General features: G+C 38.7%; 2 protein-coding genes and 1 long non-coding RNA gene across 3 annotated transcripts; 1 reads left to right on the top strand and 2 right to left on the bottom strand.

Annotated features, from left to right (window-relative positions):
- Positions 1-623: 623 nt before the first annotated feature.
- Positions 624-3,106, bottom strand: LOC124404997. The gene is made up of 2 exons (XM_046879586.1): positions 1,403-3,106; positions 624-1,112 (listed from the first exon to the last, which is right to left on the bottom strand). Exons 1-2 carry the CDS (start codon positions 1,677-1,679, stop codon positions 781-783), a joined length of 609 nt encoding a protein of 202 aa, XP_046735542.1. The 5' UTR covers positions 1,680-3,106; the 3' UTR covers positions 624-780.
- A 10,600-nt stretch (positions 3,107-13,706) lies between these two features.
- On the bottom strand, positions 13,707-13,994 carry LOC124405003. Its single transcript, XR_006929043.1, has 2 exons — positions 13,892-13,994; positions 13,707-13,776 (listed from the first exon to the last, which is right to left on the bottom strand). It is a non-coding gene; the product is annotated as an uncharacterized LOC124405003 (long non-coding RNA).
- A 740-nt stretch (positions 13,995-14,734) lies between these two features.
- Positions 14,735-17,715, top strand: LOC124404987 (frizzled-2). Its single transcript, XM_046879571.1, has 2 exons — positions 14,735-16,114; positions 16,871-17,715. Exons 1-2 carry the CDS (start codon positions 14,941-14,943, stop codon positions 17,389-17,391), a joined length of 1,695 nt encoding a protein of 564 aa, XP_046735527.1. The 5' UTR covers positions 14,735-14,940; the 3' UTR covers positions 17,392-17,715.

Below are 17,715 nucleotides of genomic sequence, written 5' to 3' on the forward strand. Positions count from 1 at the left end.
CAGAATTATCATCTCTGAATGAATAAACAAAATGTTTTATATTAATTGCTTACTAGCACTTCGGAATAGATCGTTATTCTCTACACTTACAAATTGTTCTTGTACTTGATTATGTTCTGTATTAACTTTGACTTGAATGGATTCTATTGCTGAAGAATAAAATTCTCTGAAGTAAGTTTCCCGTTCGATTGCTTTGAGTTTATGAAATTTAACCCTTTTACCCGTTCTTCACCCCTTTCTTAGATGCTTAGAGATCTTGCTTCTTGGCAACTACAGTGGGTTTTTGTGGAAGGTTTTCGAGTGAAATAAGGATAATTCAGCAAGACCAAATAGAGCGCCAGTGGATTAGATAAATTGGATTTTAAATAACAGCTCACTGGAATGGAAAAAAAATTTTGACCATCTAAATTCTGTCAGGGAACACACAAAGTAACAAGAAATTCAAAAGATTTGTCAGCTAAGGTATACAAGCTGAATATCACACACTTGTAGAGCTTTATTTGTATTACAATATCACTTCAAGTTGCATAGAGCATTATCTGTATTTTATCACTTCTAGTTGTATTATGATTTACTGTATAAATTTCATTTTTCATATACATTAATTTTTTAATATAGGTGGACCTGCCATTATTCGTATTTATGTTGTACATAGATATGGAATTCGTATGGAAGTTTAAAGTAAAATATAAGAATGACTTAAAACGAAAATATAAAGGTTTTAAGTATGTGCGAAGAATATATAAACCCGCGTAATTGAATAGGTGATACAAAATTAGGCTAATATTCAGAGGCGTTGGGAATCGAGAATGTGACATCAGTGTTTCTGTTGAAGTTCAAGCTCAAAAAGAAAACGTGTGCCTCCTCCAGGTCCTCCAAGTCCTTGCGAGGCAGTAGTGGGACCTTCAAATCTTGACGAGACTCTTCCAGACCCTTTGAATGGTATCGATACAGCTTTGGATCTTTCGAATGATGGCGTAGACAATGTTTCACATTTTTCACCAGAAGCTGTGAAGCCTTTGCCAATAGCACCATCAACAGAATCTGTCGCTTCCAAACGTAGAGCGGGGAAATCAGCAGTCTGAAGTAACGCGCCAGAGGACATGCTTTGGCTGAAAAACAAGCAGAATTAAAGGCACTGTAAAGCTGTAAGGAAGGGCTCTGGAAAAAAGGGGAAAAGGAAAAATGAACGGTAAACCTGAATCGGTCATTAAGAAAATTTTACAGACAATTGATAGCGAGGAAAGCGAAGAAGGCAATGATATAGAATATTATTGTTTAATGTGTTCAGAATTGTATTCTGAATACAAATCTTGAAAAAATTGGATAGAGTGTTTAAGGTGTAAGTGATGAGTACATCAGCATTGCATAAAAAAATAACAATAAGATTTATTTCGTTTACCTAAGTTGTTACTCCGATAAATCCTCAGAGTCTTCGTAATCCGCTTTATCTTCGTTCTATTTTTGATATTGTAATGCCAAAGCTCTCTGTTACCGGGCATCAGCCGAATGGTATCCTCGAAAGATGTAGCCAATGTTGTAATCAGAAAATGTGAATCGTAACCTGGTAGATTGTGGAATATCTCAGGGATAGTATCTGAGTTTTGACAATTTAGATTATAGCCTTTATGAGCAGATGAGGTACTTTCCTGTGAAATGACAGTGATTACGTTTGACATCTACAAACGTGAACGATTTTTCACAAATATGATATATACTAGAATCTTGTCCTCTTTTGTTGGTAAAATAACTTTGGTTTTGTTGTAATTCATGTAATCATCTATGTGCTCCGACAAATATCTTTCAGATCGAAAGTGCGTTAGATATCTATCGCATAACCAAGTAACGAGAACGGTAGTTAGAAATTTAAGAACTCAATAATCACGATAAACTTCGAATCCATGCAAAATGATTTGTTACATTCTTTATGTAATCTTCTACATCTACATCATCTTCCGCAATAATTTCAGTCTCCAACACTAAAAGATAAATAACAGATTTATCAGACTTGTTTCGGCTCAAATAAACGGGTATGATTTCACTGTACTTTTTTCAGTACGATCTATACCGTAAATATTAATCGGAAGTTCGTTAATTTTTTCAAATTTTGGGATTTCGTCTAAAGACATTGAATATTTCATAATTCAAACTATCATACCTTGGTCCTGAGCTGAAATGCGGATACGAAGTGATTACGCTGAGATTGTGTTAGCTGGAAAGAGGGCTGCAGTGACCTACCATGAAAGCAATATGACTCGCTGATACGGATGTTGACTACGGTCTTCTTATCGTGAATATCCTTAGGTAGTGTATGTATGAATGTGAACGCACCAGCTCGTAATGGCATGTGCTTATTAATATTCACAGCTAAATTTATTATTTTACTTAGTGACCAGCCACACTCTTTTTCTTGGATATCTTCCACCTTGTAATCCATCACCAGTAGAAATTTTGCTGTCAGATTTCAATATACTAATTCTGGTCAACAAATGGAACTTTTATTGGACAAGTTGATTGTTTATTGGATAAAGAAATCACGTATTTTAATGATAGTTTAGCGTAGGTATGCCAAGCATACCAAACTAAAGTATCTAGGCTGGTTAGTAAAATCAAGTAGAATTTTACGATGCATCGACCCATATAGCAGTAGCCAATCTTCCTCAGTAACCGTGGCAATCAAGTCGCTCCGGAACTTTTTCGTCTGCTCGAATGGAAAATCGGCTTTTCCTGAAGAGCCAATTTTCCTCATTTCAGAAATGGCCGCAATGGCCGTGTTTAACATCAAGCACTGATATGTATAGTTACAATTATAGTCTAGGCGTTTTAGACCTTGACCTTGACATTTTTAAATGTTATTCAGGACAATTTTCTGCGTCGATTGATATATCTGTCATCCGCATAGTAATTATTTAGGGGTTAGCCTATTATTCGGGCTAGATTGACTAGACTATTAAAGGTATGAAAGGTATCAAGATTAATCCAATTTTCGTTTTAGGGATGTCTTCTGTAACTTGGAATATTTTCGTGTCCACACTTTTATACCATTCAAGTAATTTTAACCACACTTTTATACTTTTACACGAAAGTCTATCGTAACAACATACGGGAGTCTACCCAAAGTTTAAACATCGTTTCTTCATTTTCGTAATTAGTCTAGTAAATTAGAATCAGTGATCCCTACGATCCCTCCGATTTACGATCGGTTTAAGGTTATCCCGTTCCCACATATTAAGGAAGTATCTGAGAAGCCAGAAGTCATCAATATTGATTAAAAGTAAGTCAGAATTATTCATCATTACCCTGTTCGGCCGTTTAGAATTCGTAGCAGGGGCCCGAGCCCCTCAAATAAATCAGGGCTCCGTAATCTCAATGTCGTGTCGTGTGCGATAGTAATATAAAATTAGTTTTTTTTGTTAATTAGCATTTCGGGACGTCACAAGAGTGTCTGCAACTCTGATGAACGTACGCGAAAATTTCAAGTTTCACTTATGCATGACTCAAAATCGTCGAAAAACGACGAATTTCATATATTTTTCATTTTCAACGTTGTACCCGAAAAATGTTTCCATATAAAATTGGGCAAAAAATGCATGTTTTATTCTTTTAAATGGTTCAAGATCGTCCATTTCTTGTTTTATGATAGAGAATCGGCGATCCATTGCCTGAAGCTATAGTGGAGGTGGTTTCACTCAGAATTCAAAATCATTACAAAATTTAGATCAAACGGAGGTCTAAAAAATGTTTTCAAATGCATGGATGAACAATTGATGTCTACGAATGCTAACAATTACAAAGTCTCCAAAGGCTAAGTATACGCGCTTTAACTTTAGCCTCTGTAAAGAATCATACGTCACCCTACACATCAGGATCAATTAAATTTGGTGGTAGGAAATGATTGTGGTCTTAAAGAAGTGTCATTTGATCAAAAAAAAAAAAAAAACATATGAATCAAAACAACAGCTTGAACCATAAATTTAAACCACCTATGTTTTTTAACCGGAGTTATACAAGTTCCTTGCAAATCTCTCTCTTCACGAAGATTATTTGGCCCAGTTGAAGTTGATTGGAATGACTGCTCTGCTCGATTTATAGGAGAAATACCATGTGAGGGAAGTCTTTTGGCAAACATACAACAAGGTTGTCATAAGACGCCATGTCTTATTCTGGGGATATTAACTCTAGTGGTCTTGATCTCTATCTGCTTTTTGCTGTCTAGGACCATCTTATATGTAAAGAAGAAGAAGAATAATACTGGCTTTGAATACACAGGAATTGAAAAGAAGGATCTGGACTTTGCAAGCAGAGGAATCAGAGTGTTAACACCATGGAGAACAGTACTTATTTTTTGTCTCTTCTTAAAGAGCTCATTGGGATGCCTGGTTCCCAAAGTTACATATAAGATGGAGTCTGGATTAGAGCATGTGTTTGGAATGACTAGAAGTGATGAAATATGCTTCACTAATCATTCTATCAAAATGATACATGACTCATGGGCTTTCCCTCTTTTCAACCAATACAAAAGTGCCGACTGGGTTTTTTATTGAAATACGGTTTCAACCATAATAGCCATATTTGTTAGAGATAAAAAAATATTTTCTATATTACAAGTTTAGTTACTAACTTCAGACTTAAGTCCTTGAAACGGTAAATCAAAATCATCAAACCAATCGATGCAGCGTATGAAATGTACTACATTACGCGGGTTTGGAAATATTCTATCCAAGTTGTACAATTATATTCTCATTATATCTGGACGCCATGTGGCTTTGCTTCACTTCCCAGAATTCACTTTCTGCCCGACGTAAGCGGAAGTCCGGCGGTATCGGTCAGCAAGTAATATCAGATACGCAGCGGTCAGCGAGCAGACCGATAGTGCCGGACTTCCTCCTACTTAACATTCGGCGTTGTAACAAAAATATGGTAATATTATAATAAACTATTCTATTTACCATAAATCAAATTTTTTATATATTATTATTCGACGAACAATTGTGAATATAAGTACTTTGAATAACTATTCAAATATTAGTAAATGTTAGGATGTTTTTAGAAAATTTTATGACTTTTACGTTAATCTAATTTTCAGTAAATAGTATATATATTCCAATGTATTCCACATTATATTTTTTGTTTCGTTTTACTATACAATGCAACTAAATAAGATAGAACTAGTAATTTTCTAAATGCAATAAAATTGAAAATACAAATGAAAATTAAATGAGCACATTTACTCTGTTCTGTTTCTATACCTCGAATGCCTCCATTTTTCACTGCTTCATTCAATCTCAATTCCTAGAACTACCTAAGCCTAGGTACTTAAAACTAACAAAGCTTGCAAATGTTTCCAGAACTTTGCTTCGATTGGTGAGGTTAAGGCACGAGAAAGTTGGCATCTGTCGCCATGTGTTTTCCTTTTTGTATACCATTTATTTGCTAGTACCTAAATAATATTTAACAATAGTAAGTAATCGGAAACTATGGATTCACGTTCAGACGTTATTACATCTCCCATCTTACAAAAAATTGGTGACCCTAACGCTCGATCATTTTTCTTTCCTACAATAATTCAGGATACAATAGTTACCGAGAAAACTACCGTTTGATTTTCTGGGAGTTGGGAGTCGATATTTGTCTGTCATTTTAATTTCCATTCTTATTCAAAAATGCAACACTCGTCTTCTTGTGGTCGATTCCATAACACATATTTAGCGCATTGGGTGAAGCCGATGATGTCTTCGTCGAATGTGCGGACTCTTCAGGATTTTCATGTCTGGCTTGCTTCTACTGAACCCTTGTTCATTGCAACAGTGGGCAGGTGAGCGAAAAGCGTCCTTCAATCAGAATTTAATTCGTAAGTCTTCGTAATTCAAGTCGTAATCAGCATACCGACGAAAGATTTGATTCCAAGGGAGATCAAATATATTCCGAGGAATCCTGCGCTCCAACTTCCGAAAGGTGATGTCAATTGATGTTTCACGTTTATCTTCAGGAAACAAGATTCATTCGCTTAGGCGTTCTGAACTCGTGGACGAATGAATTCCGCTTGTTGGTAGATCGCTTTGGCAGATGTATTTTGACGATGAGGCACTTTTGAAGGTTCAATGATAGCTGATTACTCTACCGAGGTCAATTTGAGATGGATTTGTGATATTCTCTGCTATGGTGATGTGTTAAAGTGCTCGAGATAGACGTTGACCTCAGGTTTCAGTTGCATATAGTCTATACGCATTTCACGTCGTGGATTATTTTTCCGTCGCGTCGGGTTTTGCCATATAATCTAACCCGTTTATTACAGATGATGTGTAAATTTGTCAAGCTGAACCGAATGGTTGTCAACGAATTCTTCAAGTTTGCATTTTGGTATTGAAACTTCATGATATATATAAAGAAGTCATCCACGTTCCTTGTGAGTTGCTTTCGGCGAGGAAATTTTTTTCGGATTACGTAGGGCAACACATCTTCAAATTGGCGGTTGAAACAAGTTTCTTCTGAATAAATTCATTCTTCTCGGATTCTTCGACGATCATTAATTTCAGATGTTAGGTATGATCCAGATTGACACGACGTAGTTTTATAGTTATCTTTTTATTATACGTAACTCTTCCTTTGCCCCACAACTCCATTTGTCAAATTATATAGAATAACTTATCTATCCAGTTGCAATATCCGAGAACGTAGTTTCTTCTTCGTTGTCGATTTCGTTACCGCAGTAGAAATTTTAAATAATTTCACGTCAGACTACAATATGGTTTGGAATGTTGGTTTAGTTTTTCCCAATTCCTCAAACCGATTTACACGTACCTTTGAGCAATTGTACTATCGCAGGTATCATATTCGTTGGCAAATTGCATCGTTCGTAAAGTTTTGGCGCAGCCGGATTGTTTCAGTTATAGTGTTATTTGGCTCCATGGAAGTTACAACACCATTCAGTCGAAATCAATGATACTTTAATAAATGAAAATTCGGTTCTTCACACTTTCAAGTCACGGGGAATTATTGCTTTCCCTCGAAGTCCTCGAAGATCGATACTTAACAATCTGTAGATCTGTGTTACGATTTTCAAGATCAGCATTCTGTAGTTGCGCGTGAATTGTGTAAAAGAGTTCGCATGGAATTTTTCCATAAAAACTTGAAGCTGGTCTTGGTGACGGCGAGGATTTGTAGTCGATGTTGTAGTCGGTAGTTTATATCCCTTATAAAGGATTCTATGATACATTCCAATGAAATTTGTCTCCTCTGTTCTGATTCTTTACCTCTTTAAAATTACATTTGTGAACATATGGATAAGTTATGGTGTACATGCGTGAATCATTGATTATCTTCTCCTTAATCTCACGGTTTACTTATTACGTAAACTTATTCTCTTAAAATAGATGCGTTTTAATTCTAGTATTTTTATGGCAAATTGGAGAGACCAGGCTAAAGTGGGGCAGCTAAAAATCGATACGAAAAAAAATGTCCATATTTTGGAAAGGTTCTCCACTTTGCACCAAAGAATGATTTTTTTTTCTTTCGCAACTTTGAAAATGAAATATTTTCATTAAACATTAATGAAAAGAAATATGAAAACATCATCCAGATGATAATGCTCTTTCTTCAAGTTTCCCACTCTACTCCAGTCTCCCTTATTTTCTCAAGTTTCATTAAACCTAATCGTAATAGTTCCGATCGCCCTATTATGGCTAAATTCAGTGTTGGCAGTGAGTGGCTATGTTTCTATAGAACATTTAATGAACCTGTTCTAACTACTTCCATGCGTTTCAAAATCGGTCAGCTATATAGATCCTAATTCTTCTATGATACACAATTGCATAACAGATTTCTCGTTTATACTATTGATCTTATTCATAATAACATTTTACACTTAAAAATAATAATTCCCTGTAGAGTCAGGCTCTAAAAAATGAGCTACTAAATTTACAGTTAACTTATCTTCGTACCCTCATCGAAAACCCAAATTTGTACAACTCCTATTAAAAGGTACCTCTACATTCCCATACACATTATCGTTTGGATTCTTAATTATCGCGATGGTTGTTGAAGAAATTCATTTACTTGGAATTCTGTATGGCTATTATGGCATCCTCTTAACAGTTTTTGCATACCACATGACGATTTCAGTGCGAGGGTAAGTTGTTGTTCTGAATCACATGTTTTGGAAATTTTTATTCCCAACTTGAAACTTTTGTCTGCAATTTACTAACATGTGCCAGCGTATGCGAAGAAATGCTAAAAATATATATTTGCGTTAAATTTTTGTTTTCTATTGACCATCAAGTCGAGTACTTGCATCGCCAGTTACACTTGGTATGTGTTTCTCAAAAAAATTTCAAATGAAATTTCAACTTACTTCATATGAAAATACGAAATAATTCAGCTCAACTTTGAAAACATTGGAAATATTGTTGTAAAATTTTTTTGCCAAATCTCTGAATGCAGGTAGCTATAAAGAGTTCGTTACTGCAAAATGTGTGAAATTTCTTGCTTAGTGCTCTTGTAGAATCCTTCAATTACGTCGTAAAAAAAGAGTGTATTGGGCATGTGCAAAGCATCTTCCCGGCGGAGCAGTACCAGTTGTATATTTAATGAAGGCAATATCTCTCTACTAAAGATTTTGGAAACACTCGTAGTGTCCTGTGGCCGAAACGCCCACGCCTATGTGAGTCAACAGGACGAATCGCGTATCAATTGTCTGCTCTGACGACGTCCTTGAGCAGAGATTTTTCTACTCTTTCAACAATGATACTGATGGCTTCGGGACTAGCTTTGGTGAGGTCAGTTATTAAACATAACAAGTTTGCAATAGGATCAATGGTCAAGTCAACCAGGCAAGGTGGATAGAAATCCATACGTCGAGGACTGGTTCGAAGGATTTGACAATATGGCAATCAACGCATTATCATTAGCGTCTGTCACTACTAACCCCACGAGCATCTTTTCCATAGTTATAGGGTACATAGGCATGTACGTGGTAGAAACCCATATGTCGAGGACTGGTTCGAAGGATTTGACAACATGGCGATCAACGCATTATCATTAGCGTCTGTCATTACTAACCCCACGAGCATCTTTTCCATAGTTACAGTCTGGAACACAATAACGTACGGTGCATAATTCCTAGATGCAGCATCAGGTGAGAATAGGAATTTCGACATTGCAATGTCAACCTGATGCATTGAGATGCACTTGGCTCAGAATGCAGTTGAATTTTTTCACCACAAACGATGGTCGCCAGCCTCCTGGCACGCTTCTGGATAAGGTCTAGGCATGAATCTCTGCAAAATAAGACTCTCAGGTGTTGCAGAAAGATAGGAAGATAAACGCTGCAGAGCTAACGAACACCTTGGCGTAAAACTTTGACTTCTAGTGACGTAACGTCGATCCTAAGGCAAGTTACCTGAGCCAGGCTCACCTGCTCTTAGACCTCTGCTACACACATTACTTCATCTTAAAACGTTTCTGACATTTACTGAAATCATAACACGTTTTCCTTGTATGCGCGTGCGTGTGTGTGTTCATGTGTTGTACACGTACACAAGCTTGACGCAGGTCATAACTGAACCCCTGTGAACAGTGTCTTTGTTACGATCCGTCGTCATGCCGGCACTCAGCAATGATAGTGATTATGATAAGACTGATCGTGGTTACATCACAATATATATTATAAGTTTCTGTGGCGTCATGAAACGCCTATTTTACTGTATATCAGAGTACGGTAGCTCTCACGCTACGCTTTTTTTTAAATCCTTGCCATCGAGCCGCTGCCGCGTCTCTGGATTATGCATTTTAATACTTCTCCTGCGCCTTCCTCCCAGGGATGGAGTACCTCTTTAATAACTGAATTTCATATTTCGTTTCTTTCCATTTGCAGCTACTGGATCCAGATCCCAGCCTTGACCGATGCAAGACTGGAAATGAGCAACATATCAGAAAGACGTGAGTATATCATTTCTACAAACTCATATCAACGATACGTCGACCAAGTTGTCGTGTGCGCTCTTTGGAACGTCTTGTAAGCTCCAACGAAACTAATGTTAGTTTATCTATTTTCAGGCCACCGATCTCTCTCGGTCCCGTGTGAGACCAGCACGCAACCTAGGCAGAAGATAACCCGACGTCGTGACGAAATCGCGACCGATGAAAACCCCAATCTTACACGAGAAGGAGAGCTTCCACGTAACATAGCGAAGATGATCCCTGCTAGAAATGAATCAGGGGCCAGACTAGGACCAGAGCAGGATCTGACGGGCCTGACAAGGACCTAGTCGGGACCTGACACATGGACACATGCACAGGCAGATTTCTAGCCGGGATTACTACCATTATGAGTGTTTGTCGTGTGGTGCTATTTGTTCTAAAAATAAAATTATTATGCAATACTTCTTGGTATCATTGACAGAATAAGCTGACGCGACACCGCGTCTAGTACGTATCCCAACTCACGTATTTACCTGCATGAGCTTAGGTCACGATCGGTCCGTTATCAGGCTGCATGTGCATTGAATGTGTCAATTGTATTAGAATTGTTCATTTCTATTTTGTGTCTTTAATCGAAATATGTTCCGTTTTAAACCAATTCCAAATCTAAATTCAGTGTTCATTTAAACCAAAGTTCCTTCATCACACCTATTCAACGGTGCCAGGAGAAGCCATCTTATAAAAGGTAAGGTAAACTTTATTCCAATAATTTACAACTTCCAACTCCCCGTTAATACACAATAACGCGAATTCGATCAAGTTGTCCATTTCACTTCAGTGATTAATCGATATTGGCAACCCACAACTACTGATGTGAAGTCTAGCTAAACATCCGCAATAATCTCTAGTGGCAGCTTTGGAGAATTTTTGTGGAGTGCCGCTCTGACGTCACACGCCTATCGAAACATTATGAGAATTGCTGATTGCACCTAGTTTCAAGTCTTACAAGGGGAATATACGGGAAAACCCCTTGGTGAAATTATAAAAGTCATGGTGAAATGTTTACTGAATTGATATGGAATGCCCCATATATTAAAAAATACAGAGCGAGTAGACACAGATACATAAAAATATACGGACCAAGTAGATGTAGACATATAAAAATTAACAGAGCCCCAAACACTTGTATAGTATATTTGTATAGATGCAGATTTCCTTCATTTCTTCCTCGTCAATCTCATCGGGCACACCGGTGTGAAGCATCATGGTGTATGCCCATGATAGAGATAAGATAAGCAACTCTAAGTAGCCTACTCGAGAGAGCTGAGATAAGTGTGTGGCGAGGTTCAGGCTGGGGAGCAAAAGGAATAAATATTCCTTTTTAAGATATCATTTACAATCGTATATCCGCCCATAATGGAAGATACTCAACAAATTGTGGAACTTGCCTTAGAGTCAGCAAATAGAGAAAACGTGAGTAAATCGACTTATAACGAAGATATTACAATAACAGAAGAAGAATGTCCACCGAAGAAGAAGTCGATTTCATTCAAGAAGAATCTATCGACTCTATCGAGAAGCCTGCGGAGGAGCACCGGGACATTTCAATAGACGAAATATTTCAAATCAATCCTGGTCCATCGAACACTGGCTCAATTTGTCAGAGTATTTCCAGAAGGGAAGACGAAACATTGAATACATTGAAGTCGTCGGGAGTCGATGGCATGTTCGTGGTAAAGATGGAAATGTATCGCAAATCCGACATAAACAACAAAGACAAGAAGGTGTGGTGGAAGCAGGCGCTTTGGAGAACGACGTTCACCTGTTCACCGATTGTGGATCTTTTGCATACGCAGGTGATGCAAGTGTTGCACGGAGCAACTCGAAAGATCAATGCAAGTCCGGGAGCGGTAAAAGAAACCCGAGCGATAAACTCTTGGACTGGTTAAGAGGTATTTTACATCACCGTTAAAACATACATTTAAAATGCACCAGTGGTTAAATTCAACTTACAAGTATATACCAGACAATAGTCAATTGATCAAAAGTGTTCTCAACATACGCAGACACGAGATAAATCAAATGTCAATGATAGAAATGTTTATGTGGTTACGACAATTAGAGCCAAATCAACGCATATTTAACGCCCCTTACGGTGAAATACATAATTATTATCATTCGATTAAAACGTCAATGCAGTTAATACACGCGCTGGTTGTATTCCAGTACGAGAGATTGGCGAAGGACTTCTTGCGACGATTGGTCGACATCGCGGATCGCCGATATTCGAAGAGAAATACGATGTTCTTTCTTGGACCCCCCGGTTCTGGCAAGAATTTCCTTATGGATGCCTTTGTCCATTCGATGTCGAATTTCGGTCAACTAGGGAACTAGGCGGGGGAAGCTTTGATCCGTCGGCCGAGACCGCAGTGGCCAGGCTCGTGCAGCAATAATCGTTGTGACGTTTGAACAGTGCGGAGTGCGACTCAACTTCGACCGGCTTCTCAGTAGTTCTCATGCAATTCATGACGTCACCGTAATATATATAGATATATAACAACGTGAAGGGACTTTGTCAATCAACAAATACCAACACACGCAGAGTACAAAATTGAATTCGAAATTCAAAATGGCGGTTCCAATATAGCGACCTAAAAGGCAAATTCACTTGATTCAGGTAAAACTATGAACTCGGAATTTTTTAAGCAGGTCGCGAATTACGAATCTGAACTTGAAACTCAGAAATTCAAAATGGCGAATCCAATATGACGACTGGAAAGGCAAATGTTACTTGATTCAGGTGAAACGGTTTGCCGTCACTCGACCCAAAAGTTACAATCCCGATCGTAGAAACTGTCTGGAGTGTTAAAATCCCGACGTGACCATTTGTCGGTTTCATCATATATTATTCTTGTTGCCGTTTTATCTCCGCAATTAATCATTTTCTTTGTTTGTACGTGGAATAAAAATTCCTGCAATCATTATTTTACTTCGACACTGATTTGTCGAAGTTTGATGGACTTTGGACTTGGCCAGTCCAAAGTCCAATTTTGCACCCGGTACCAATAAGTAGCATAGCACCGAGTTGTAATACTTAGAATAGGGGGAAGCAATACGTTGTTGTAGGGTAGTGCTTGAGGAGGATTCACACCCCTACTGCTACCAATCTAAATAAATACAAGCACCCAGCGTTCATTCGCTCTCTTGGTTTTTACCTCCAGTAGCTACTTGTTCTCAGTAGATTCTCGCAGTAAAATCCTCTAGCATTTGCATTCCAACGACGAATCTCTGCCCGATTCATTACCCAATTTTAACTATTAAAATTGTTCATTTTTATTCTGTGTGTTTAATCGAAATATATTCCATTTTAAACCAATTCCAAATCTAAATTCAGTGTTCATTTAGAACAAGTTCGTTCATCACACCTTTTCAACGGTTTCAGGAGAAGCCATCTTATAAAAGGTAAGGTAAACTTTATTCCAATAATTTACAACAACTTCCAACTCCCCGTTAATACCCAATTACGCGAATTCGACCAAGTTGTCCATTTCACTTCAGTGATTAATCCGAGGATTAATCGGTATTGGCAACCCACAACTACTGATGTGAAGTCTAGATAAACAGCCGCGATAATCTCATACCGGCGATCATTTAATTTACATTATATGTATTTCAGTAATTTGTCCCTACTGTTCCCTCAACAGTTACTCTTACAGACCTTTTTAGATGTATGTATGTATGTACAATACGTCGTCCATTTTGTATGCACGTTTCTCTCTCTCTTTTTCTCTCCCGATGTACCACATATATGTAACCTTTACTACCTCCATTTTGTTTCACCCGTAAACTGCTCTCAAGCTGCAACACGCAAAATACTGCTTTTTCATTTGAATTTCCGTTTTACTCGAGGTGAACATTGTTTCACGTGAAAATGCTTCAATTCAGAATACGAAATTATTATAACCTCACTCACCCATGCTTTCCTGTTTCGCTCACACGTATAGTAGATATCAGTGGTCTCATTCAGACTCCGCTGCTCCTCCCTTCATTTCGGCGACTTCGGCTCACTGAACAACTCTACTAACTAGAGCAGTGCTTTGGCTTCAACCACGGACTTCAACAGCTATTACTTATTGCGCATGCGTGGATCATGACGTCACCACCATGGACGTAACATATACAAGATACGCAGCGGCATCTACCGTTGCTTATCTTTTTTTGCAGTCGTGATTATCCACCGGCCCGTTTTGTACTTACCGACTGGTTCACTGGATTCATATTGCTCTCGTCGGCGACTACGCACAGTTTTTTCCTATGCCAACGCAAATGAAGTCGGAAGTGTGACTGTACAGACAGTTGTGTATTGCCAATTTCCCCGAAATCTATGCGGTAACAAATAATAAAAATAATGGGGCAATTCCTGCAAAAAATCTAGACTATTAGCCTTACTCGGATTTTCTTTCAAAAACCTTCCTCTTTTACTGTTCGAGTGTTAAAATTGTTTGAAAATTTGAGAACCCATACTATTATAATTCTCCTTACCAGACATGATACAAGCACAACTGCAAATTCTTCTGAGTACGTTCCGATGTTACACGGCAGCACTAAAAATTCCGTAAGACAGAGGCAGAGCTACTCACGAACTCGATAGCGTAAAAAAGATGAAAGATTGTTGACAGCACTGCGAGCTAGTTAAACTATAAAATTCCTAGGGAATTTGGCAACCGTTGCGGGATTCAATGTACACTGAGTATAGAAATGCGCTAAGCGTTCCCTTCTCAGTGTAGGTTCATAGTCAAGGGTGGTCAGCGGTCTGTTTACAATCCTTGCGTTGTTTATGGTGAACTCTTATGCATATGAGATAAGTACATACATACAAAAGAAATGCATCTAATCAAGTGAGCGATATTGATAGCTCGGAGTAAAGTGAAATATGTTCGCGTGTGAAGTACGGGAATATTAATCACACTCGTTGTTTTTACCGCTTCGAATTACCGATCCCCGTAGTAAAGGCGTCTGAATATGTTGTCGCTTCTATTTGCGTACCTGATCGTGGCGGACGTCGTCAACGTGAGTCTTGGGCTCCACGCGCGAGACTCCCTTGAACATCATGGGCGATGTGAGCCGATAACGATACCGATGTGCATGAACATTCCGTACAACGAAACGATCATGCCGAACCTGATGAGCCACCAGAAACAGGAGGACGCCGGACTCGAGGTACATCAATTCCTCCCACTGGTCAAGGTAAAGTGCAGCCCAGACTTGCAGTTCTTTTTGTGCTCGATGTACGTTCCGGTCTGCACGATATTGGAGAAGGCGATACGGCCCTGCCGGTCGCTCTGTGAGAGTGCAAAAGCTGGCTGTGAGTTGCTCATGAATCGCTTTGGCTTCCTCTGGCCGGACAACTTGGAGTGTTCAAAGTTCCCGGTTTATGGTCACGACGAAATCTGTGTTGGCGACAACAATACCGCGTCCACCGAGCCTTCCAGAACACTCGAACCCCAATCCCAAGGTCCGCGAGCAGAGTATCAACCCGTCTGGAATAACCGGCCATCTGATGGCAGTGACTTCTTCGGCGCTCGTGACTATGGCTTTGTCTGCTCCATGCACTTCCAGGTCCCTCATGACCTTGGGTACAGTCTTAAGGTCGGGGATGACACAGAACCCAACTGTGGCGCACCCTGCGAAGACATGTTCTTCACTCCGAAGGAGCGACGTTTCTCTAGAATTTGGGTCGGCACCTGGGCCTTCGTCTGCGCAGCATCCTGCTTTTTCACTGCTCTGACTTTCCTCATTGACACGGACCGCTTTAGATATCCTGAAAGGCCGATCATCTTTCTCTCTGTTTGCTACTTGATGGTCGCCCTCGTATACGTCGTCGGGTGGGCTGCCGGCAACTCTATTTCTTGCCGTGAACCCTTTGCTCCACCTCTGAATGTCAGGGTCGAAACAGTCTCCACCATCACGCAGGGGACCAAGCACGAATTGTGCACCGTGCTCTTCATGGTCTTGTACTTCTTCAGCATGGCCTCCAGCATCTGGTGGGTCATTCTCACTCTCACTTGGTTCCTTGCTGCTGGACTCAAGTGGGGGCATGAAGCTATCGAGGCTCATTCGCAGTACTTTCATTTGGCTGCTTGGGCTGTTCCTGCCGTTAAAACTATCACCATTCTTGCTATGGGAAAAGTCGAGGGTAAGTATCAATGAGCCTTGGAAGTTACGAAGCTGTTATTAGTAGTCAAAGTTAGCAAGCCAGTACATTAACTTGTTATAAATGAGATAATTTAATAATATTGAAATCTGAGATTTTCTGAAATTATTAGATTTACATGAGAAGCTACAAAATTTTGATCAGCGAGCCTGACTGCCTTATTTTAATAAGAACAGAAAGTTTGCAGGCAGTTAACCTGCTGGTTTCAGTTTTAGTCGGATATTTTTTGTTATTCCGTATGCTCCTATCAAAAAAAAGAATACTTTTTAAAATTAGTTCTGATTAGTTTCTCTGAAATGCATTTCAAGAAATATTTTCAATAAAATAACTACGAAAAATTTTAACAAATTTTCAAGCCATATCTGAGTTTTTTCCATAAATCTACAAAAGTTAATTTTCGTCAGACTCACTTTTTCAGCCATCTACTCGTATATATCTCCTAATTAAGTCACGGATCACGTTTTACAGAATTCGGCCAAGTCATTTTTTTGAAATTCCAAACCCTTGGACAAATAATACGTTTCAACTAAATTCATTTGGTAGTTTCATTTTTATATTTATAGTGAATCTTTTCACAAAATGGCGTAAAATGTTATTTCAAATTATCCTCAAATCCAAAAAGAGAAGTCTAATTCACCGTATCTAAGCCTGTATCAATGAGGGATACAAATTTGAATTTTGGCCAATTAAAATGCTAAAGTCATGCTTCAATAATTAAATATTTGTTATACTTTTCAGGGGATATCTTGTCCGGCGTCTGTTACGTGGGATTATGGAACGTCAAGGCACTGAGAGGCTTTGTGTTGGCGCCGTTGTGCGTCTACCTGGTACTGGGAACGGTGTTTCTCCTTGCAGGATTTGTATCCCTGTTCCGCATTCGCACAGTAATGAAACACGACGGAACTAAGACAGACAAACTTGAAAAATTGATGATTCGCATTGGTATATTTTCTGTGCTTTACACAGTGCCTGCCTTGATAGTTATTGCTTGTTTATTCTACGAGCAAGCCTATTTTGACCATTGGATGCTCAATTGGTGGTCAGAGAAATGCACTAAGTACTTAATTCCTTGTCCCGTTGGCGAGCGAACACGCGATCTTGGTCGTCGTCCGGAATTTGAAGTCTTCATGATTAAGTATCTGATGGCAATGATTGTCGGGATAACCAGCAGCTTTTGGGTTTGGTCAAGCAAGACGCTGACTAGTTGGAGGCAATTTTTCAACCGCATTCAGGGGCGGCGAACTGAAGCTTATGTCTGAAGATTCGCTTCCTTCTTTTAACGACTCTTGATAATAACTTTGCGTCAAAATCAAACCAGTTTCATATTTTCTTCTCTTTTTGATTCACTTTCATTTTCACTATCATTCGAACATTGCTCTTTGAACAAGATTGTTCTATTCATTCCTAGTAATTTCTATGCAACAATCATGTCAAGTTTTATACAAATATCGAGCATTTCTCACCAGTTTTTTTTTTTTTTTTTTCATATCGATAACAAGTTGGTGAGGTTTACTTCTTTAATATAGTGTGTAGAACGGTAGCAAATTGTACGCATTTCATGATAATGTTCGACAAAACAAACC

Source organism: Diprion similis, chromosome 3 (assembly GCF_021155765.1).
Source record: "Diprion similis isolate iyDipSimi1 chromosome 3, iyDipSimi1.1, whole genome shotgun sequence".
NCBI classification, from domain to species: domain Eukaryota; kingdom Metazoa; phylum Arthropoda; class Insecta; order Hymenoptera; family Diprionidae; genus Diprion; species Diprion similis.

Coding starts and splice junctions, on each gene's coding strand:
- LOC124404997 (XM_046879586.1), bottom strand. CDS start 1,679: ATGTCAAACGTAATCACTGTCATTTCACAGGAAAGTACCTCATCTGCT. Junction 1,113..1,402: donor TTATCGGAGTAACAACTTAG/GTAAACGAAATA, acceptor CTTGTTTTTCAG/CCAAAGCATGTCCTCTGGCG.
- LOC124404987 (XM_046879571.1), top strand. CDS start 14,941: ATGTTGTCGCTTCTATTTGCGTACCTGATCGTGGCGGACGTCGTCAAC. Junction 16,115..16,870: donor TGCTATGGGAAAAGTCGAGG/GTAAGTATCAAT, acceptor TATACTTTTCAG/GGGATATCTTGTCCGGCGTC.